We start from the raw sequence: 21,655 nt of genomic DNA on the forward strand, positions 1-21,655 counted from the left end.
CCCTTGTGTACTTTAACCATTTGTACATTGTTACAACACTGTATATATATATATATATAATATGACATTTGTAATGTCTTTATTGTTTTGAAACTTCTGTATGCGTAATGTTTACTGTTAGTTTTGTTTGTTTTTTACTGTTATTTGTTTATTTAACTTTTGTATATTATCTACCTCACTTGCTTTGGCAATGTTAACACATGTTTCCCATGCCAATAAAGCCCCTTGAATTAAAATGAATTGAATTGAGAGAGAGAGACAGAGAGACAGAGAGAGAGAAAGAGAGACAGAGAGAGAGAGAGAGAGAGAGAGAGAGAGAGAGAGAGAGACACACAGAGAGAGAGAGAGAGAGAGAGAGAGAGAGAGAGACAGACAGACAGAGAGAGAGACAGAGAGAGCAAGAGAGAGAGCGAGAGAGAGACAGAAAGACAGACAGAGAGACAGAGAGCGAGAGAGAGACAGAGAGAGAGAGAGACAGAGAGAGAGAGAGCAAGACAGAGAGAGAGAGCAAGACAGAGAGCGAGAGAGCGTGAGACAGAGAGAGGGAGACAGAGAGAGAGACAGAGAGAGACAGAGAGAGAGAAACACTTCTCTCTGGCCAGTATCACAGGTCTAACCATTGACTGGACCTGGCATTAACCAATGAACATATCAGCCCCATCTCTCTCTCACCCTCCCTCTATCCCTCTTTCTGTCAATCTGATTCTGTCTTTCACTCAAAGAGACATCTGATGGAGGGAGAGACTCCCTTTTATTCACATACACACATACGCATGTACACAAATGCACACACACACACACACACAGCCCCCCCCCCCCCACACACACACATACACCCACCTGTTCGAGGTGATAGGTGGAGTCGATGCGTGGTTTGATCTTGCCCTGTTTATAGAGGTCCAGGATGGTGGTCATGGCCTGCTGAATCACCTCCACCTCTCCGTCCAGGTAGCCCAGGTGGAAGCCACACACTGACTTGTTGTTCTGGATAAGGCTGAGTGTGTGGATGGAGAACTGGTGGTACCAGGTCTTAGCCACCGCCAGAAGGTTCTTCTTCTGGCCTGCTAGCATGTTAGCTGCACCTGCAAGGGGAGAGAGCGCAAAGGGTTAAAGGGTGTTAATGTGTTAAAACGGGTTGCCTGGAATAGTGTGTGTGCGTGTGCGTGTGTGTGTGTGTGTATGTGTGCGTGTGTGTGTACATGTGCGTGTGCGTGTGTACGTGTGCGTGTGTGTGCATGTGTGTGCGTGTGTACGTGTGCGTGTGTGTGTGCGCGTGCGTGTGCGTGTGTGTGTGTGTGTGTGAGAGAGAATGGGGCAGGGGTCCTGGGGTCGGTTTTATTCTCAATGTAGGGTCAGTTTGGGTCTGTGTATAATTGATTGACTGATCAGCCCTTGTTACCCAGTCCACTTCAGTCCACTTCAGTCCACTTCCAAGTCTCATTATCTGCCCCAACTCCCTCTTTCTCCCTCTACCTCCCTCTCTGGCCTTACCTTCTCTGCCCTCAACATTTTTCCACTGGGTCCCCCTCTTTTATCTCTCTTTTACATGATCTTTTTAGTATGTCCCATGTTCAGTGCCATTTTCCCGAAGGACAGTTCTACTGCCAGGCTGAGGTCCTTTCCCCATTCTGCCTCTCTTCCTTAATGCTCTGTCTCTCTCCCGTTCCCTCACTCTGTCCTCGTTTCTTCGTCCCAGCATCACTTTCCACAAATCCCCTTTTCACTCTAAATCTCTGTTCTCATAACCCTCGCTGCCCTCCTTTCTCTCTCTCTCTCTCTCTCTCTCTCTCTCTCTCTCTCTCTGTCTCATCCTCTCTCTTTCACTATCTCCCTCTCTCCTGTGGATGGGACACAAAGCGTGCTTAGAGAGAGGAGAGGGAGCTGGAGAGGTATTCAGTCTGCTACATTCAGACATTCCAGGTTCCGTGCGGATAGAACGGCCATTGTTCCGCCATGCATACTTCTGATAAACTGGTAGAGGAGCAGCAGGGAGGGAGGGGGAGTGTGGGCGGGGGGAGTGTTGGGGTGGGGGGTAGAGAAGGGTTCATCGGGTGAATGGATCAGGTTGGGACCACCATGCTGGGTAGTTGGGTAGTCTTTTTTGCAACATGCAGAAGGCAAGGCCCTGTTCTCCAGGCATGCCTCCCCAGCCCACTGTATCATGCATGCCATGCCCGCTTCAAATTGGCATCATCACAGAGAGAAACTACAGAGGCCTTCCCACGGACAACACACACACACACACTGAGGACATGGACCTCTGTAGGGAAGAAGTTGTGTACCCGGTTGTGTACCCAACCCATTGTGTATGTTTTGTGCACACTGTGCTTTTTTGTGTTTTAAACCACTGGTATTGATATGTGTTGAAATTAAGCAATGTATGATTGAGGTCTTTTGTCCTTCCTGTCTCACCGTAGGTGATGAGCTTGCCCATGGGTTTCAGCAGGTTGTAAGCCTTGTGGGTGTCTGAGCCTCCCAGAGGATCCAGCACAATATCCAGCCCTGTAGGAGAGGAGAGGCGAGGAGAGGAGAGGAGAGGAGAGGAGGAAAGACAGAGAGAGGTAGTCAGTACAGTTCAATGTTGCTTGGTTGGTGGGTATCATATTAGAATGCGGGTGGTGTAAAGGGAGGAGGGCAGGCCTTGCTATGTTTATGCAGAGCAGCCCATACATATGCCAAACGACGGGAGGGGGAGAGAACGCTGGAATTCTACTCATTTTAATGTCACTGATAAGACAAGGAATAAACATAATCCTATCCTAGTCTGTTGGAGTTCCATTCCATTCCCAGGTAGTGATTTCTTGGAGAGAATAAATAACAAACTAAAGCTTGAGACCCAGACTCATCCAGTGTCTCTGCAACATATTATATATCTTTGCTCATGCTGTCTCGCTCTCTATGAAACCAGAGGTAAGTGAGTAAAGAGTGAGGAATTGGAGGACGTTCTGTTGTTTCGGTGATGAGTAATGAATTAAATGTCTCTTCGGGCAAAAACGGATCTTAAGTGCCCTGGCCTTGGGGATATGTTGGGGGATGTGATCCACACTGAGTCACGGGCTTCTCAAATACTTTGTCTGAGCGGAAAAGCACTTTTCTGTCTAGTGTCGATTACACTCGTGACCGTCTCAAAAGCACCCCAGCTATCAGGGCTGAGAGTCGTGACACAGCGAAATGGAAACATCATGCAGATAACAAACAGCAGTTTGTTATCTGCAAATGGAAGACAAACACAACTTTACGAACACAACACTGCAACTACAGAGTATTCCTCAGGACCAACGGCTGCATGACCCAGGGCCCATTAGTCATCTCAGTATACTTATCTCATGGATCACATTGTGGAAATGATGGGTCACACCGTGCTTGTGTCCCAAATGGTGCCCTATTCCCTATGTAGTGAACTACTTTCGACTAGGGCCCATAGTGTGCACTATATAGGCATTAGTGTGCCATTTGAGACGCAGCCCATCTCAGTGCTGTAGGATGGGTCGGATGACCCCTGACCTCTCACCTTTGGGGCTGATCTTGCGGACTTCCTCCACGTAGTCCCGTGTACGGTAGTCAATGCAGTGCGTGACTCCGCCCTGGCTGATGGTCTCGTGCTTACTGGCCGACGCCGTCCCGAACACGGTCACGTCCTTCACTGTCTGACACAGCTGGGTGGCCGCGATGCCCACCCCACCTGGAGAGAGAGAGAGAGTTTGTTAGGAGAAAACGTAGAGACAGTAGATGTTGCAGGATATACGTCCTGGCCTGTTATAACATAACAGAGACTAAAGCTCCCAACATGTCATACACATAAGCCCTAGTAGATTACATTTCTCAATTGATGCTTTTTTGTGTGTGTTATTTCCCATGTAGAATTGTTTTTGTTGATACATTATTATTGTTGCTCCAAAATATTGTTCATTTACAGTGAACATCGCAATTTGCGACCGTGGCAACCACCCATTCATGCCAGTAAAGCAGAGAGAGAGAGAGGATAAGGAGACAAAGACGGGTGGTTAAGATGAGCTGGAGCTCAGACTTGTGTATGTGTCCCTTCATTTTCTACCTCGTTGTTTCTCTAAACAGGGTAGCTAAGGGGAGGAAGTATAATACCGAATAAACTCTATCCGAGCTTCACTAATCATTACCTCAAGAGAGATACTCACTCAGGGAGACACCTCCAACTCAATTCAACTCAGCTGATATAAATATGTCTTGAGGCACCCATAAATCCCATTAAATGTGATTTGTTTTGTTTACTGTGACAGGTCAGGTCAGTCAGTAAGAGGCTGGCTGTGTGTGTGTGTGGCTCAGGGGTAAGCAAGGAGAGCATTAAACACACATCACATTACCTCCTACCCGCCACCCTGGGCAAAAAGGAACACCCACAACTAGACATAGAGACACACAAACATCCACAACTAGACGTAGAGGCACACAAACATCCACAACTAGACGTAGAGGCACACAAACATCCACAACTAGACGTAGAGGCACACAAACATCCACAACTCGACGTAGAGGCACACAAACATCCACAACTAGACGTAGAGGCACACAAACATCCACAACTAGACGTAGAGACACACAAACATCCACAACTAGACGTAGAGACACACAAACATCCACAACTAGACGTAGAGACACATAAACATCCACAACTAGACGTAGAGACACGCAAACATCCACAACTAGACGTAGAGACACATAAACATCCACAACTAGACGTAGAGGCACACAAACACCCACAACTAGACGTAGAGACACACAAACATCCACAACTAGACGTAGAGACACACAAACATCCACAACTAGACGTAGAGACACATAAACATCCACAACTAGACGTAGAGACACGCAAACATCCACAACTAGACGTAGAGACACATAAACATCCACAACTAGACGTAGAGGCACACAAACACCCACAACTAGACGTAGAGACACACAAACACCAACAACTAGATGTAGAGGCACACAAACACCCACAACTAGACGTAGAGACACACAAACATCCACAACTAGACGTAGAGACACACAAACATCCACAACTAGACGTAGAGACACACAAACATCCACAACTAGAGAAAGTAGCCATTGTACGTCAGATGACACTGGTTGACTTTAGCTTCATGCAAGATGACCTGACTAAGAATCTAGGGTAATTTGAGGTATTTGTTTTGGCTATCGGAGCAATGTGTGACACGGGGTCAAGGAAACAAGAAAACATATTTTTGTAATTGAGCCAGTTGAAAGAAAACCTTCTCATATAGGGAATCAATCTTTGAAACGATGAACAACGCATTGTCTGTGATGACAAAGTAGCAGATGTGTGAGAGCATTGTTTTCTGTAGGTGTAACTTACATCAGCATGGCTGTTTGATGTAGTATCGGTGTGTGTATGATTCGCTGTTTCTGAACATACTGTATGTGTGTGTGTGTGTGTGTGCATCCCTGTGTGTGTCTTAAGCCAGGTCTCAGTAGGTTACTGTGAAGTAGTGGGACAGAACAGAGAGGACAGAGGGAGGCTGACTGGATGGACTGAACATGGCCCGTAAAGGTCACTCATGCCGGACCAAGTTAAGACCGCGTCTTATCTGAGGCCAAAGCCAATAGAGCAACGCAAAACAGAGCGTTCACAACATGGGCATTTTACATTCAAACAGAGCGTTCACAACATGGACATTTTACATTCAAACAGAGCGTTCACAACATGGGCATTTTACATTCAAACAGAGCGTTCACAACATGGACATTTTACATTCAAACAGAGCGTTCACAACATGGACATTTTACATTCAAACAGAGCGTTCACAACATGGACATTTTACATTCAAACAGAGCGTTCACAACATGGACATTTTACATTCAAACAGAGCATTCACAACATGGACATTTTACATTCAAACAGAGCGTTCACAACATGGACATTTTACATTCAAACAGAGTTCACAACATGGACATTTTACATTCAAACAGAGCGTTCACAACATGGACATTTTACATTCAAACAGAGCGTTCACAACATGGACATTTTACATTCAAACAGAGCGTTCACAACATGGACATTTTACATTCAAACAGAGCGTTCACAACATGGGCATTTTACATTCAAACAGAGCGTTCACAACATGGGCATTTTACATTCAAACAGAGCGTTCACAACATGGGCATTTTACATTCAAACAGAGCGTTCACAACATGGACATTTTACATTCAAACAGAGCGTTCACAACATGGACATTTTACATTCAAACAGAGCGTTCACAACATGGACATTTTACATTCAAACAGAGCGTTCACAACATGGACATTTTACATTCAAACAGAGCGTTCACAACATGGACATTTTACATTCAAACAGAGCGTTCACAACATGGACATTTTACATTCAAACAGAGCGTTCACAACATGGACATTTTACATTCAAATAGACGCCTGTCTCAAGCATATTTAAACTGCCGTGGTTGACTGTGGTTATCATCAGCAACACGTTGGGATGGAAGTTGTAGTCCACCGTCTTAGTCATACTCACTCACACACCATGAGCTTGAGAAGACAGAGACAAAAGGAACCAAGGAGAAGGTATATTTGAATCTACTGCAGTCGCTGGCTGCTACGTCGTACAGGCTGACCTCCTCTCTCTACTTTGACACTTACAAAGAAAATAAAACTAGAACGAGACCAATTCCCTCCTGGCTCTGCTCTGAAGAGACCTTGAGCCAATGGGAACTCAATAGACATTTCTCACTGTATTCAAGCCTGGCAAGGAGAAAGAGAGAAGGTCTGCTTCCCAAATGACACTGTATTCCCTAAGTAGTGCACTAGTTTTGATCAGGGCTAATATGGCTTTGGTCAAAAGTAGTGCACTGTGTAGGGAAGAGGGCATAATTTCCTAGGAACGCGAAGCATTTCGCCACGCTCGCATTAACATCTACTAACCATGTGTATGTGACAAATACAAATTTGATTTGAAACGCAATCAAGAACTTAATGAAATAACAAGAGCAACGGTGTTGCTGTTGGATGGCAGTGTCAGTGAGTCAGCCTGCCTCCAAACAGCTAGAACTATCTCTCCCTGTCGTTCTGTCCTCAGAGTGAAACCAAGTTTGTGTTGCCAGGGAAACCCAGGCCAAATTGGCGGCGATGACTGAGCAAAGGAGCCATTTTGTTTCATTGGCTGTTTTTCCTCCAGGCAAAACAGGAGGCATTTGGTGGCAATCAGAAGCCCATACAGGGGTATTATGTGACAGATCAGCCAGTAACACCCACCCGATCACCACATAACGACTTACCTAGAGCCAGCAGGGAGTAGACGAGTGTGTACGTTGGTGTGAAGGTTGGAGAGATGAGAAATTGCTTACCTTGAAGAATGCCCCCCCAAAAAAGGAAAGCCACATGGACTTCTGCTCACACATCTACTTTGATATGGCAAGCTAGTAATGTGTATGGTCAACATGAAGTGTTTAAGCTGTCATGGTAGGACAGAGTTTTGATATTTAGAGTTGGTGCCTGTCACTCTGTCCCACTCATCCACCTGTGTTAGAAAGGGAGGAAGGGGCACCTGTTTCTGGCTGGATCCCCCTGGGAACCACAGGTCCGGGGCCTGTCTACCCGTCTTGTGACTGATCCACCATCACAAGACCCAGGTCAGCACTGCCAAGAGCCCCCCCCAACACACAGAGAGAGATAAGCTGAGGTAGGAGGGAGTCTGCAGACAGGAACAGTCTGGATGAAAAGTCTGCTAATCTTCACTAATATGTGCTCAAACTAAACAGTGAACCCATCGGTAACCCATTGTTTTGGTTCACATTGCTCTCTTGGTATTTCTCACTAAATTCTCACAAATTCCTTGTCACCTTCTCCCTCTCTCCTGTCAGTGCCCCCTTTTCATCTCTCTCTCATCTGCTGTGCATGTGGACCAGGGCAATCTGTCTCTCTTTCCTTTTTTTTTCTTCCCTTCATTCTCCTGGCAATGTGACGCGAGGTCGTCCCCTGAACACTAACCCGTTGCCTGAACACTAACCCGTTGCCTGAACACTAAACCATTGTCTGTGCAAAGATGGCAACTTAAGCAAATTCCCGCGCCTAATTCCATTCGTTCTGCTTGGGATTCAATTGAATAGGTTTCACTGAGAAAATTACAGGGCCGTCAAAAGCGTTGTTTTCCCTCTCTGTCTCTCGTTAACTGACCAGGGTGTGTAGCGAGGAACAGCATACACAGTGGACTCTTTACACACACACACACACACACACACACACACACACACACACACACACACACACACACACACACACACACACACACACACACACACACACACACACACACACACACAGATTTTGGCACCAAATCCACTCTAGGTCTCAATAACATGCTCTTCTAGAGTGAAGAGGAATGTTGTCCTAAACACTGTGGAGTTCACATTACTATGTAGTCCAGTATGATGTGTGTGTCCACGCCCAGAGTTCAACGTGAGGGTGGGGCCACTAAATGTTGTTGAGATTTCCCAAAGGGAAGGAGGATACGCAAACCTCCTACTACTGTACATACTTGCACCATAGTACAGTCAGTGCACACAGGCACTTTCTCACAGTCATCCACACACTGACCACATTCCTGTGAACGGTGCTTTAGAGCAACGCAAACATAGAGAGCTCGTCTTAGCATAACTCAAATGGAGAAGCTAACTCGCCTCAGACCGTGCTTACTGTAAATTCTAACCTAAAAAGGCTAGGTTGTGGTTATAGGTGTGGGCCCTATGGTGCTAGCAATGGTAACACTAGCTAGCACACGTGCTAATGCTAATCACGGAGAGATGTGAGGCCACTCATGTCACGTCAGGGTCCCATGCGCTCTGCCCCATGTCATTCTCTGTGTCTCCCCTCTCCAAGCTTACCCTCTCCCACACCCTATCATTAGCCTGTGGTGCCTGTGGCTGACAAAGAATGGCACAAAACCATCAACTCAAGAATCCTTCGTTACCAAAGGGACGGTGAACAAGATCAACAAGTCGGACATGATTGAGCAATGTTTCTTGCTCTGTTATTGTGCAAATCCTACATGAGGCTTAGACGAGTGTGTGAGCATAGAACGGCATTGGGTGTGTGTCTGTGTCTGCCATAAGGAGAGATGACTCTGTGTTACGTAACATAGTGTTGTCCCCTTGCTCTGTGTAGCTGTGAACTCGCTGAGTGTTTTAGTATGCTTTCTCGTATGGTAGGTTCCTCTCTGTAACACGTATAGGATGCACTTTTTTAGTGACTGGGTGAGTGAATTCAAAACACATCCTGTGTGAGAAGGCAGAACCTACGATTTCCTGAGTGAGAATTCACACAATGCTAACGCACACAGAGACACTAGCACACACATACACTCATTGTACACACAAACACAAACAGGCATGTTCTCATGAAACCCACTGATAACCATGCACAAACAAACACATTCTTCCTAACACAAACACATTGTAGAAAAATAAATACCAACTCAAATGTACAGACAGACACACCTGTGTGTGTGTGTGTGTGTGTGTGTGTGTGTGTGTGTGTGTGTGTGTGTGTGTGTGTGTGTGTGTGTGACCTTCTGTGGGTGGGTGGAGGGGCTTAAGCTGAATGGGGTCATAAGGCAAGGGTTGTGAGTGAGAGCGTATTCTAATTGGAGGGTGGGTTGGAGGTTGGAGGCTGCATGCCCTGGTTTTCCTGTGCTATCAGTGCAGCTGATCTGCGGTTGGGTATGATGCCAGCCAGCCAGCTAGGCCCAGAGAACAAACACAACCAGGACTCTCCTCTCCAACACAGCCCTTATTAGCATTCACTGAACTAGGGTAAGACCTACAGCACGGGGTAGTCAGACAGTGGGGAGTCATTGTAGACTGCTAAAGGATATGCTGAAATAGAGACGTGATTTGTCTGAAATTGTAGGATAAACTAACAAAGTGATATTCTGTCTGTCTCTCATATTGAGTGATATCTTACATTCTTAGAAAAAAAGGTGCTTTCTAGAACCTAAAACGTTTTGGTTGTCCACATAGGAGAACTCTTTGAAGAACCCTTTTTGGTTCCAGGTAGAACCCCTTTGGGTTCCATGTAGAAACCTTGCAACAGAGGGTTCTACCTGGACCCAAAAAGGGTTCTACCTGGACCCAAAAAGGGTTCTCCTGTGGGGAAAGCTGAATTACCCTTCTGGGACCCTTTTTCTAAGAGTGTAGAGTGAGCAGGTAACATCAACATCTCTGTACTTTCTCTATACTCTGTCACCTCTATCTCTTCTCTTCCATTATCATCTTCACTCAATCTCCTTTCTTTTTCTTTCTTTCTTTCTTTCTTTCTTTCTTTCTTTCTTTCTTTCTTTCTTTCTTTCTTTCTTTCTTTCTTTCTTTCTTTCTTTCTTTCTGTCTCTCTGTCTTTCTTTCTTACTTCCTCTCCTCTCCTCTCCTCTCCTCCTCTCCTCTCCTCTCCTCTCCTCTCCTCTCCTCTCCTCTCCTCTCCTCTCCTCTCCTCTCCTCTCCTCTCCTCTCCTCTCCTCTCCTCTCCTCTCCTCTCCTCTCCTCTCCTCTCCTCTCCTCTCTCTGTTGATACAGGTAGTGTTAGTCAGACCACTCTGGCCCAGACCCAGTCAAGTGTGTATGTATGTGTGTGCACGCACGTGTGTGTTAGTGTGTGTGTGTGTGTGTATTATTGGGCGTGGTGGCATGCAGGGCTGCTGGCCAGACCTAATCCATAAACACAGGGTCCAGTTCAGGGAGAGGTCGCAGGAAAAGGCTCTTGGCCGGGTACAGTGGACCACCCCCCCCAAACACATCCAAATGTCACTGCACTCCTTCCCTTGCCCTGTCCCTCTGGAGAAAACAAAGAGGGGAATGTATGCACTCTCCCCGATGACGAGGTATCGAGCACTGATACGCCATGGTCATGAGGAACCTCCCTGGTCGGGGTCATGCGGAGGGGGGAGGAGGGGAGGTGGAGGATGGGAGGATGCAGATGTGCGAGTCCAGCGGACAGAGAGGGCGGGATGGTAGGAGAACAACATGCCATTGTTTGGGGAGAGGGGACGGGAACGGCCGGCCCACAGGCCCACGAGAGAGAGAGGCAGCTGGGGTCAGTCAACGATTCCCGGGTTCACACACAGCCATGACACTGACACACCAGGGGAACCTCTTTATCTCTCTCGATCTCTACAGAGCTGTCTCTCTCTCTCTCTCTGAGTCTCTGTACTAAACTCTATGACAGAGGTACGGTTGAGGTTTACCTTTGAATTTTGTGTCCTTAGCTGAGGTCTCTTCTCTTGGGTACGAGGACAGAGAAGGCCTATGTTAATAATCTCCAGAGAGCTAAAACATTGACAGTGGCAATTATGCTGGAGAGGACATACAGTATCTTTCCTTGTCATGAGGTGGGTGGGGGGTGGTGCTGCTGCTGCTGCAGGCAATGAGCTAGACACCTCTCTGCCTGGGTCCTCACAGTGGGAGCCAACAAGTTAGCAGCCTGTGGAAAACACCAGGCAGCACCACCATAGAGCCACATAGAGCCATAGACAGAGCTCTAGTAGTTTCTAATTCACCAGCATGGCTCTATGGCACCACAGGCCGATAAGAGGGAAGAAACCGAGTAACATTGATGAAGAGGCTGATGACAGCCGAAGCAGAAGATTGCTCAACAAACAATGACTCTATGGTCAACACGATAAGAAGCTGGCTGTTGATCTATATATTGATTTACTGCCAGTAAAAATGACAGACAATTAAATCATATCTGTCTGGACATGCCCTGAGATTGGATATGAGAAATGGCTCCTTGTGTCCTCATGCAGTACCACCCACTGTTTTAATATACTATAGCTGTACAAACGGAGTCACTGCATCTTATTAAAAAGAGGTCTGTGTTCACTATTAAAGACATGCATCCGGACACACTGAAGTTCTGTACATACGTGTAAAACTGTAGGTTAGAGATATGATTCAAATAGCTGGTTGTGTTTTTAATCTCACCGGTGCAAGAGCAGGACAGGCAACCACTGACACACAACCACACTAATATAAAAACACGCACATACCATTACTGTGGTTGTGGTTGTGCACACACACACACACACACACACACACACTCGTGCACGCACGCACGCACACGCACGCACACACACACACACACGCACGCACGCACGCACGCACGCACAATGTTTGATATCTGACACTAATCTAGAGTTTAAAATCAGAGACGTGCTCTGACAGACTCTTAGGCTGTAGCAACATCATTGCCCAACACCCTCCACCACCATGTGAGGGGGAGGAGGCCACATGACCCAACCAACCAGAGGTGTTAGCTAGGGACTAAACAAGGGTGGATGTGGACTAAGAAGGTCTTCACACTTACTAGAGGTTTGGCAAAAATACCCCCGGCTACATATATGCTGCAATGTAAACTTGCGAACTTGTCACGTCTCGACCGGAGGTAGAGCACGACACTTGCCTGACAGTTGCCCCCTCTAAGAAGGGCAGTGTAAACAGAATTGTCTCGTTAAGCCAACACTCTTACAGTAAACATTTTAATAGCATACCAATGTTTTTGAAACAGCTGAAGTGTACAGACATTTTCCTTATTTTATTAACTTGTTTTATTGAATTTGTACCTGAAATTGTAGTAGCAGCCTGTTACATTCTGAAATTGTCGCCGTAGCTTTATATCTCAACAGTGTATTTTTGTTGTTGTTGCTTGACTGCACTGAGGTCCAGGCAAGAAGCTGTTCCCTAGGAAATGATCAACGTTTTCAGTCACAATTTACTTTTACCTCATATAATGACTTCCATGATATTGATCAAATGAAGCCTGGTTTGTTCTAAGGTAACTTTAATATGGTAGTTGGTAGAGCTCTAAGGCTTACACTATCTAGCTATGGTTCAGCTAATCGTCAGCATATAGTAGCTACAGACAGCATGTTTATGTGAGAATGCAGAAATTATTTTGTTTCGCTAGCTAGCTTGCTAGCTAATGTTGCCTAGCTAGCTGTGTAGCCTATATTATAATATGAATGACACTGTATGATAACGTTATTGTCTTTTATATTTGTATGGGAGGGGTAAACATTCATTATTGATATGCTAATGTTACTTGAGTTAGCTGTGTTAGCTATTGTTAGCACTTTAATGTGTACATGTCACGGACATGAGTCGGTCATGGTCACGTGATGAAGGAGCCCCGCCTGCGAACTTCAAAACCAGTGTCTGTCCTCAGCCCAAGAGGGAATTTTCTCTTGGGTTGCAGTCCAAACGCAAAATAGACAGCCCCTGGCCCTACTGTAAAACCCTCAGCCCTTGAATGACGTTTTACATCATCACATCCGAGTGTACCTTAAATGTCCCTTGCCCAAGTGAGGGAGAGTGATGATCGGAGAGGCAACGTCCTTGGTAGCTGGCTAGCTGGTTTTATAGTTTGGTCATTTATTCCAATACATTCTGAATTCCCCAAAATATGTTTATGAAGCTAGCCACATTTTATAGGCTCCTCACTACGAGACTAAGCCAATTTGAACATCATTCCCATTTGCCAATGCTTAAATCAATGGCATCTATATATTTTTTTGCAAGCTAGCATCATCATTTTGTCTCACATGTCGAAAATGCAGCCATGTTGATGAAATTTGACACTTAAATTTGACACAGTTTGACACATGAATACAGTTTGCATTGAACTGTGGGTCATATCAATCCCACAAGTGATCAAAGTTCTCCACTTGCTCACTCAAGCTAAATCGAGGGCCTAGGGGGCAATGTTAGTGAATTGGACATCCACTTAAGACAGCAATCAAACTGCATCCTGTTTCGACGGGGATTCCCCTGAGGAAAAGTAGCTAGCGCAAGGCCTGATGGGGTAAAAAAGAAAATGTTTGGACTGCAGGCTTGGTCTAATGGTCTAAGATGTTGGTTGATCCTGTGGGAAACCTGTGGTTGTAAGTGCTGAGAAAAGAGACATTTTATTCCTATTCTTATGAGTAGAAATAAAAGCTATGCATTAAGCCTCTTTAGTCATAAGAGTCACACCTAGTCGACAGATATTTAGCACACCTCATGAGCTGCCCTAATCCATTAAGAGATATCAGCAGCTGTTTTGATAATAGAAAAATGTAGCGAGTCAGTGGTTCCTGTGCCACATGCAATTGTTTTGGAGTTATTCAAATAATGTTTTGATCATTCTTTATAACCAACCCATAAATAATATAAATATTCATGCAACAGCATCTCTTGTGTCGTTGACAATGATTTCACGAGGCTTATTTCACATCATATGCTTAAACACTTATAACAAATAGGCTAATAAATAAACAAATAAATGTTTTTATTTCGATTATTTAATTACCTACATTATGTTATTTCATAATATAAATAATGTTATGTTATTTGTATGCAACATTGTTTGCAACATTATCGGCAAGTGACTTGAGGCCGACTGTGCCAATGCGATTTAGAGTTGTTAAATGGGAGTGACAAGTGCGTTGATATAACGGTAATATTGTAAAAATTCAGCTTTTAACAACCATTAGAATTGGTTAAAAAAAGGTTATGCATGCCAAGATATAAGGTGAAAATGAAGAGAAGTGATCGTGTCAGGTTAAATGATATCAAATGTTTTCCCATTGTAACATTTGATTTACAGTCACATTCACCGTGGCTGTCTGAAGTGTGCTATAGAGTTAACAACGAGTGGTTATTCCCCATCATTTGCAACAATGTCATTGAGTGTCATTACTATCTTTCGTTTGCGGTTCTTCAAACTGTTATGATTACCAGCTGAGATAAGCTTGTGAGCAGTGTCTTAACATCATCCTAAAACACTCTGAGCTGGGAGCTATTTTTGGCTTAAAACCGGTTTTATCGGGATTCCTAGGATATTTTCTGAGATGCTTTGTGGATACGGGCCCCAGGTTTATATCCCTCGTGTTACAATGGCGCCCAACGTGGGGCGGTCTCTCAAAGGGGAGGAGGTCAAAGGGGAGGAGGTCAAAGGGGGGTGAACATAGCAGACATGAGTCGGTCATGGTCCCGTGATGAGGTAGCCCTGCCTGCAAACTTCCAAACCAGTGTCTGCCATGAGTCCCCTCAGTCAAACAGGGAATTTTGGTCTAAAGGTCTAAGGCGTGGGAGACCCTGTTTATATCCCTTGTGTTACATACAGAGAACAAAATAAACCCTTTCATTGTCTGCGCATGCTTGTAGATTGTTGCATTATTCAAGAGTGTAATATGTTTTGGTTGCATTATTCAATATTGTAATATGTTTTAGAAGAAAAATTGCTCGGATTGTTGAATACTTTTTGCTTACTAGCAAGTGGCTACTGTGATATTTACGGTCAATTTGAGCGGCGGACCAAGAATGTCACATAGCCAACCACAACAAAAGGTAAGGGAAGGATGTAATGTGAATTGAAAAGTAGATCTCGTTCCCCACTCAGCTCCTCAGACTCTCCTTCATCTCTCATAGTGGGAATAGGGTTCTAAATGTGTGTACTCAAAAGAAATGCATATGAAAGTAGCACCGCTGCTGCAGCTAGTGTACGTACTGCCTCTACGGTTACAAACACAATAACCTCATTTGCAACTAAATTGCCTTCACAAACAGTGAAGAAAATATACATCTATAGATTGTTTAATGACCCTGAGTGGGTGAGAGATTTCAAAAAGAAAGAAAGAGTAAGAAGAATTCTTCTTCTTCAGACAATGAGGCTGTTAGGCAAATGTTTCTATTTTGGATTCAGTAATCCTTTGTTGTAATCAATGTGTCCTTACAGACAGGTGGGAGCCATGAGAAACCAGAGGTCCAGACCTGCGTAGACTGTGTCCGAAACTGACTACAATTCCCTATATAGGTTCTGGTAAAGGGTAGTGCACTATATATGGATTAGGGTGCCATTCGGGACTACACAACACTCTACCAGACCAAGGGGAACACTTAGTGTTGTATGCCCCCTCCTTCTATGGAAACCATACACTCGTACAGTGCACAAAACCCCAGGCGAACTGAGTTCCACTTTTACATCAAGTCTCCAATGTCCAAATTGATGAATGACATCATCTAAATAATAGGAATGAAAGCAAACACCTGTGAATTCCACGGTGACTTTTAACTGAGTGATTAGCCTGACTCATTAGCCTCTGCTAGCTCTGAAACACACTTGTGGATATTACAGTAGTACATGAATCTCATACTTCATCTCGTAATGATTGTGTTCTATGTCAAGTGGCACACACACCTGCACTGAGTAGAGTGAAGTGGTTCCTAACATACACAGAAGGATAAATCATCTGTGCTTCTCATAGCCATATCTACCCACATACTGTCCCAAACACAGGGTTGTCGTGCTGCCGGAGCGCGGGAAAGGGAAAGGGGGATACCTAGTCAGTTGCACAACTGAATGCATACAACCGAAATGTGTCTTCTGCATTTAACCCAACCCCTCTGAATCAGAGATTTGAGAATACACAGAGCTGGTAAAACTTTTTATTGGAAAAATATTTCAATATATTCTAAATAAATTCAATTGAATTACCACAAAAATTCCACTAAAAACGATAGAATGACAAACCAAATACTGTAAATACGGTTGAAGTCGGAGGTTTGCATACACCTTAGCCAAATACATTTAAACTCATTTTTTTTTTTTTTTTTTTACAAATCCTGACATTTAATCATAGTAAAAATTCCCTGTCTTAGGTCAGTTAGGATCACCCCTTTATTTTAAGAATGTGAAATGTCAGAATAATAGTGGAGAGAATGATTTATTTCAGTTTTTATCTCTTTCATCACATTCCAAGTGGGTCAGAAGTTTACATACACTCAATTAGTATTTGGTAGCATTGCCTTTAAATTGTTCAACTTGGGTCAAACATTACGGGTAGCCTTCCACAAGCTCCCCACAATAAGTTGGGTGAATTTTGGCCCATTCCTCCTGACAGAGCTGGTGTAACTGAGTCAGGTTTGTAGGCCTCCTTGTTCTCACACGCTTTTTCAGTTCTGCCCACAAATGTTATATAGGATTGAGGTCAGGGCTTGTGATGGCCACTCCAATACCTTGACTTTGTTGTCCTTAAGCAGTTTTGTTGTCCATTGTCCATTTGGAAGACTTATTTGCAATCAAGCTTTAACTTCCTGACTGATGTCTTCAGATGTTGCTTCAATATATCCACATAATTTTCCTCTCTCGTGATGCCATCTATTTTGTGAAGTGCACCAGTCCCTCCTGCAGCAAAGCACCCCCACAACATGATGCTACCACCCCCGTGCTTCACGGTTGGGATGGTGTTCTTCGACTTGCAAGTCTCCCCCTTTTTCCTCCAAACATAACAATGGTCATTATGGCCAAACAGTTCTATTTTTGTTTCATCAGACCAGAGGACATTTCTCCAAAAATTCCCATCTTTCCCCCGTCCCCATGTGCAGTTGCAAACCGTAGTCTGGCTTTTTTATGGCGGTTTTGGAGCAGTGACTTCTTCCTTGCTGAGCGGCCTTGCAGGTTATGTCGATATAGGACTTGTTTTACTGTGGATAAAGATACTTTTGAACCTGTTTCCTCCAGCATCTTCACAAGGTCCTTTGCTGTTGTTCTGGGATTGATTTGCACTTTTCGCACCAAAGCACGGTCATCTCTAGGAGACAGAACGAGTTTCCTTCCTGAGCGGTATGACGGCTGCGTCTTTATACTTGCGTGCTATTGTTCGTACAGACGAATGTGGTACCTTCAGTCGTTTGCAAATTGCTCCCAAGGATGAACCAGACTTGTGGAGGTCTTGGCAGATTTTTTTTTGATTTTCCAATGGTCAGGCAAAGAGGCACTGAGTTTGAAGGTGGGCCTTGAAATACATCCACAGGTTCACATCCAATTGACTCAAATGATGTCAATTAGCCTATCAGAAGCTTCTAAAGCCATCACATCGTTTTCTGGAATTTTCCAAGTTGTTTAAAGGCACAGTCAACTTAGTGTATGTAAACTTCTGACCCACTGGAATTGTGATACAGTGAATTATAAGGGAAATAATCTGACTGTAAACCATTTTTGGAAAAATTACTTCATGCAAAGTAGATGTCCTAACTGACTTGCCAAAACTATAGTTTGTTAACAAGAAATTTGTGGAGTGGTTGAAAAACGAGTTTTAATGACTCCAACCCAAGTGTATGTAAACTTCTGACTTCAACTGTATGTATACCACTTTGGCCAATCAGAACATACAGTAGATACAACTCAATCCCGGCAGCTCAGCGTAATGTGACAGGGGATTACACCAAGATGTAGGATCCAAATTTACCGTATGTCTGCAATGACGTTCATAAAACTCCACGGACCTCCTCTTGCGCAGTGGAACCAAAGATGATGTGACCACTTGGTTACGGTGACACCGTTCTGCCCAGGACACCCAAACCAGAGTTGCCACCGCAAACGCCCAAGGAGCCTGACCCACTCTGGAAGTTGTTGTAGCCCTGCTTGGGATATTTAGACTATATTGGCTTTTGATTGAGACCGACGCAGCTCTAGCTTGGTATGTCAGGGTGGGCAATTATAAATGTGAATTGGGCCAAGTTGGAGGTAATAATGCATTTAGGTCATAATTTATTGAGATGCATGAATACACAACACCAAAAGCTTGATTTTATGGCTGTTTTAAATTGAATTTCCTGCATTTCTACGTAGTAATGATTTATGTTCACTAATTCGTCAAATGATTTGATAGCATGTTAATGTATGCAAATAAATTCTATGAATGGTTCACCTCTGTTTTCTTTTATTCTGTAATATGGTATATTTTAGAGGTCAACCGATTATGATTTTTCAACGCCTATACCGATAACGATTATTGTAGGACGAAAAAAAGCCGATACCGATTAATTGGCCGATTAATTTTATTTATTTGTAATAATGACAATTACAACAATACTGAATGAACAGTTATTTTAACTTAATATAATACATCAGTAAAATCAATTTAGCGTCAAAAAAATAATGAAACATGTTCAATTTGGTTTAAATAATGCAAAAACAAAGTGTTGGAGAAGAAAGTAAAAGTGCAATATGTGCCATGTAAGAAAGCTAACGTTTAAGTTCCTTGCTCAGAACATGAGAACATATGAAAGCTGGGGTTCCTTTAACATGAGTCTTCAATATTCCCAGGTAAGAAGTTTTAGGTTGTAGTTATTCTAGTTACTATAGGAATTATAGGACTATTTCCCTCTATACCATTTGTATTTCATTAACCTTTGACTATTGGATGTTCTTATAGGCACTTTATTATTGCCAGTGTAACAGTATAGCTTCCGTCCCGCTCCTCCCTGGGCTCGAACCAGGAACACAACGACAACAGCCACCCTCGAAGCAGCGTTACCCATGCAGAGCAAGGGGAACAACTACTCCAAGTCTCAGAGCGAGTGATGTTTGAAACGCTATTAGCGCGCACCCCGCTAACTAGCTAGCCATTTCACATCAGTTACACAGCCTTATCTCGGGAGTTGATAGGCTTGAAGTCATAAACAGCGCAATGCTTGATGCACAACGAAGAGCTGCTGGCAAAACGCACGAAAGTGCTGTTTGAATGAATGCTTACGAGCCTGCTGCTGCCTACCACCGCTCAGTCAGATACTTGTATGCTTGTATGCTCAGTCAGATTATATGCAACGCAGGACACGCTAGATAAACTATTAATATCATCAACCATGTGTAGTAAACTAGTGATTATGATTGATTGATTGTTTTTTATAAGATAAGTTTAATGCTAGCTTACCCACCATTCCTAGGCCGTCATTGAAAATAAGAATGTGTTCTTAACTGACTTGCCTAGTTAAATAAAGATTAATTAAAGGTGTAAAAAAAAATAATAATAATAATAAAAATCGTCCAAATCGGTGTCCAAAAATACCGATTATGAAAACTTGAAATCGACCCTTAATCGGTCGACCTCTAGTATATTGTAACCATGTGTTCAAGCTAATCAAATCAATGTTGATTTATGATACAGCGTATCATGTAATGAAATGCCAACTCGGAACAAAAGCTCTCCTCTCAAACAGTGCAATGATTTTAAGCTATATGTATTTATATTTAGATTAGGCTATAGCCTACAAATAGCTATCCCACGTAGTCATAGGCTTATTAGGCTATACTGCAAATTATTGTTGTCTGTTCCTGAACTGGCCGAATGACAGAGCTGTCCTTCAGCAACACAAGTTGTTTCAACTTCTTTAACATCATTACGCGATTCTGGCGCTGTCCTTTTAGCACCCGGAAGGGCTGTCCAATCACTTAATAACACTCATCAAGACATGTTACCTACGCCTAATAGTCCTGGTCGTCACTTGTTATTATTACAAATAAGATATTAGCACTTCTCACAATGATGCTTGGATAAAAGCTGAATCAATGTCTCGCAAGATAACATAATGATTCATTTTCATTTTACTGACACAGATGCAGATGCAGTTTGGATGTTTCACCGGTAAAACGTGAAGAATTATCATTCACGATTGACAGTGATGATGGCCTATTTTGAAATTAGGTATGCCCATGTTGGTGTTTGAGGGTATTACAAATAGAACATTGTGTGGGCATACCAGTAGAAAGAAGTTGCAATTGGAGGATGCATTTTATACATAGGCCTATTCTACAATGACATTCAATAGGCTACATCTGTCGGTACAAACTTTGATTGAGGAAATGATGACGTGATTTTAATGTGTTGACACATACCAGATGCACGCTGCACACATGCATGTACTGTATGCACAGGAAGAATAAAAAATAACTGTCTTCCATTTTGACCAGCTGGCCTTGTCCTTGACACACAACGGAGACACTCACACTCTTACGCTCAAAAACACTCAAAACCTCAACACACCCATACCCAGGTGCTTACACCCCCTCACTCCCCCATTCCCCCATTCCTCCACCCATACAGTGCACTCTGACCCCCAAAGCCAGGTGACAGGTGCTCCTCCAACCCCAACTCTCACCACTTCTCTGCTCTACTCAGTACTGACACACACAGGGTTGGATCTTAAGTGGTATTTGCAATACTCTTACATAGTATCTACAATATTACTCCTTTTCGTAATTCACATAGTTATAATACACAATCATAGACAGGAGCTATGGAACAATACAGATTGATGCATTTCCTTGGGTTCATAATACACAACATTCTTGACCTGGATTGGACTATGGGTTTAGCACTATACACCATTCAAGACTTATCACTGTGTTTTCCCAAGGAATGTATTCATATTGTATTCAGGAATGTATTCATATATGTATTCATATATGTATTCATATTGTTCCTTTGAATGACAGAGACCCCCCTGCTGGCCTGCAGGTGTAAACGTATGCAATAAGGCCAGAGGAGGTGTGGTATATGGCCAATATACCACGGCTAAGGGCCATGTCCAGGCACTCCGCGTTGCGACACAACACGGAGTTCCTGGACACAGCCCTTAACCGTGGTATATTGGCCATATATCACAAACCCCCGAGGAGTCTTATTGCTATTATAAACTAGTTACCAATGTAATTAGAGCAGTAAAACTAAAAATGTTGTCATACCTGTGGTATACGGTCTGATATACCATGCCTTTCAGCCAATCAGAATTCAGGGCTCAAACCACCCAGTTTATAATAAGAAATAAGTTTGTCACTGGAT

The 21,655-nt window shown here is 43.7% G+C and overlaps 1 protein-coding gene across 1 annotated transcript in view; it reads right to left on the bottom strand.

The window, feature by feature from the left end:
- LOC112258638 (synaptic vesicle membrane protein VAT-1 homolog) overlaps positions 1-21,655 on the bottom strand; it is a 48,504-nt gene that overhangs the window by 17,721 nt on the left and 9,128 nt on the right. Inside the window, exons 3-5 of the mRNA XM_042327380.1 lie at positions 3,512-3,682; positions 2,413-2,502; positions 841-1,082 (exon numbers count right to left, since the gene is read on the bottom strand). Coding sequence (XP_042183314.1) covers positions 841-1,082; positions 2,413-2,502; positions 3,512-3,682 — 503 coding nt within the window. The remainder of the gene's footprint in view (positions 1-840; positions 1,083-2,412; positions 2,503-3,511; positions 3,683-21,655) is intronic.

Source organism: Oncorhynchus tshawytscha, linkage group LG09 (assembly GCF_018296145.1).
Source record: "Oncorhynchus tshawytscha isolate Ot180627B linkage group LG09, Otsh_v2.0, whole genome shotgun sequence".
In the NCBI taxonomy this organism is placed as follows: Eukaryota; Metazoa; Chordata; class Actinopteri; order Salmoniformes; family Salmonidae; genus Oncorhynchus; species Oncorhynchus tshawytscha.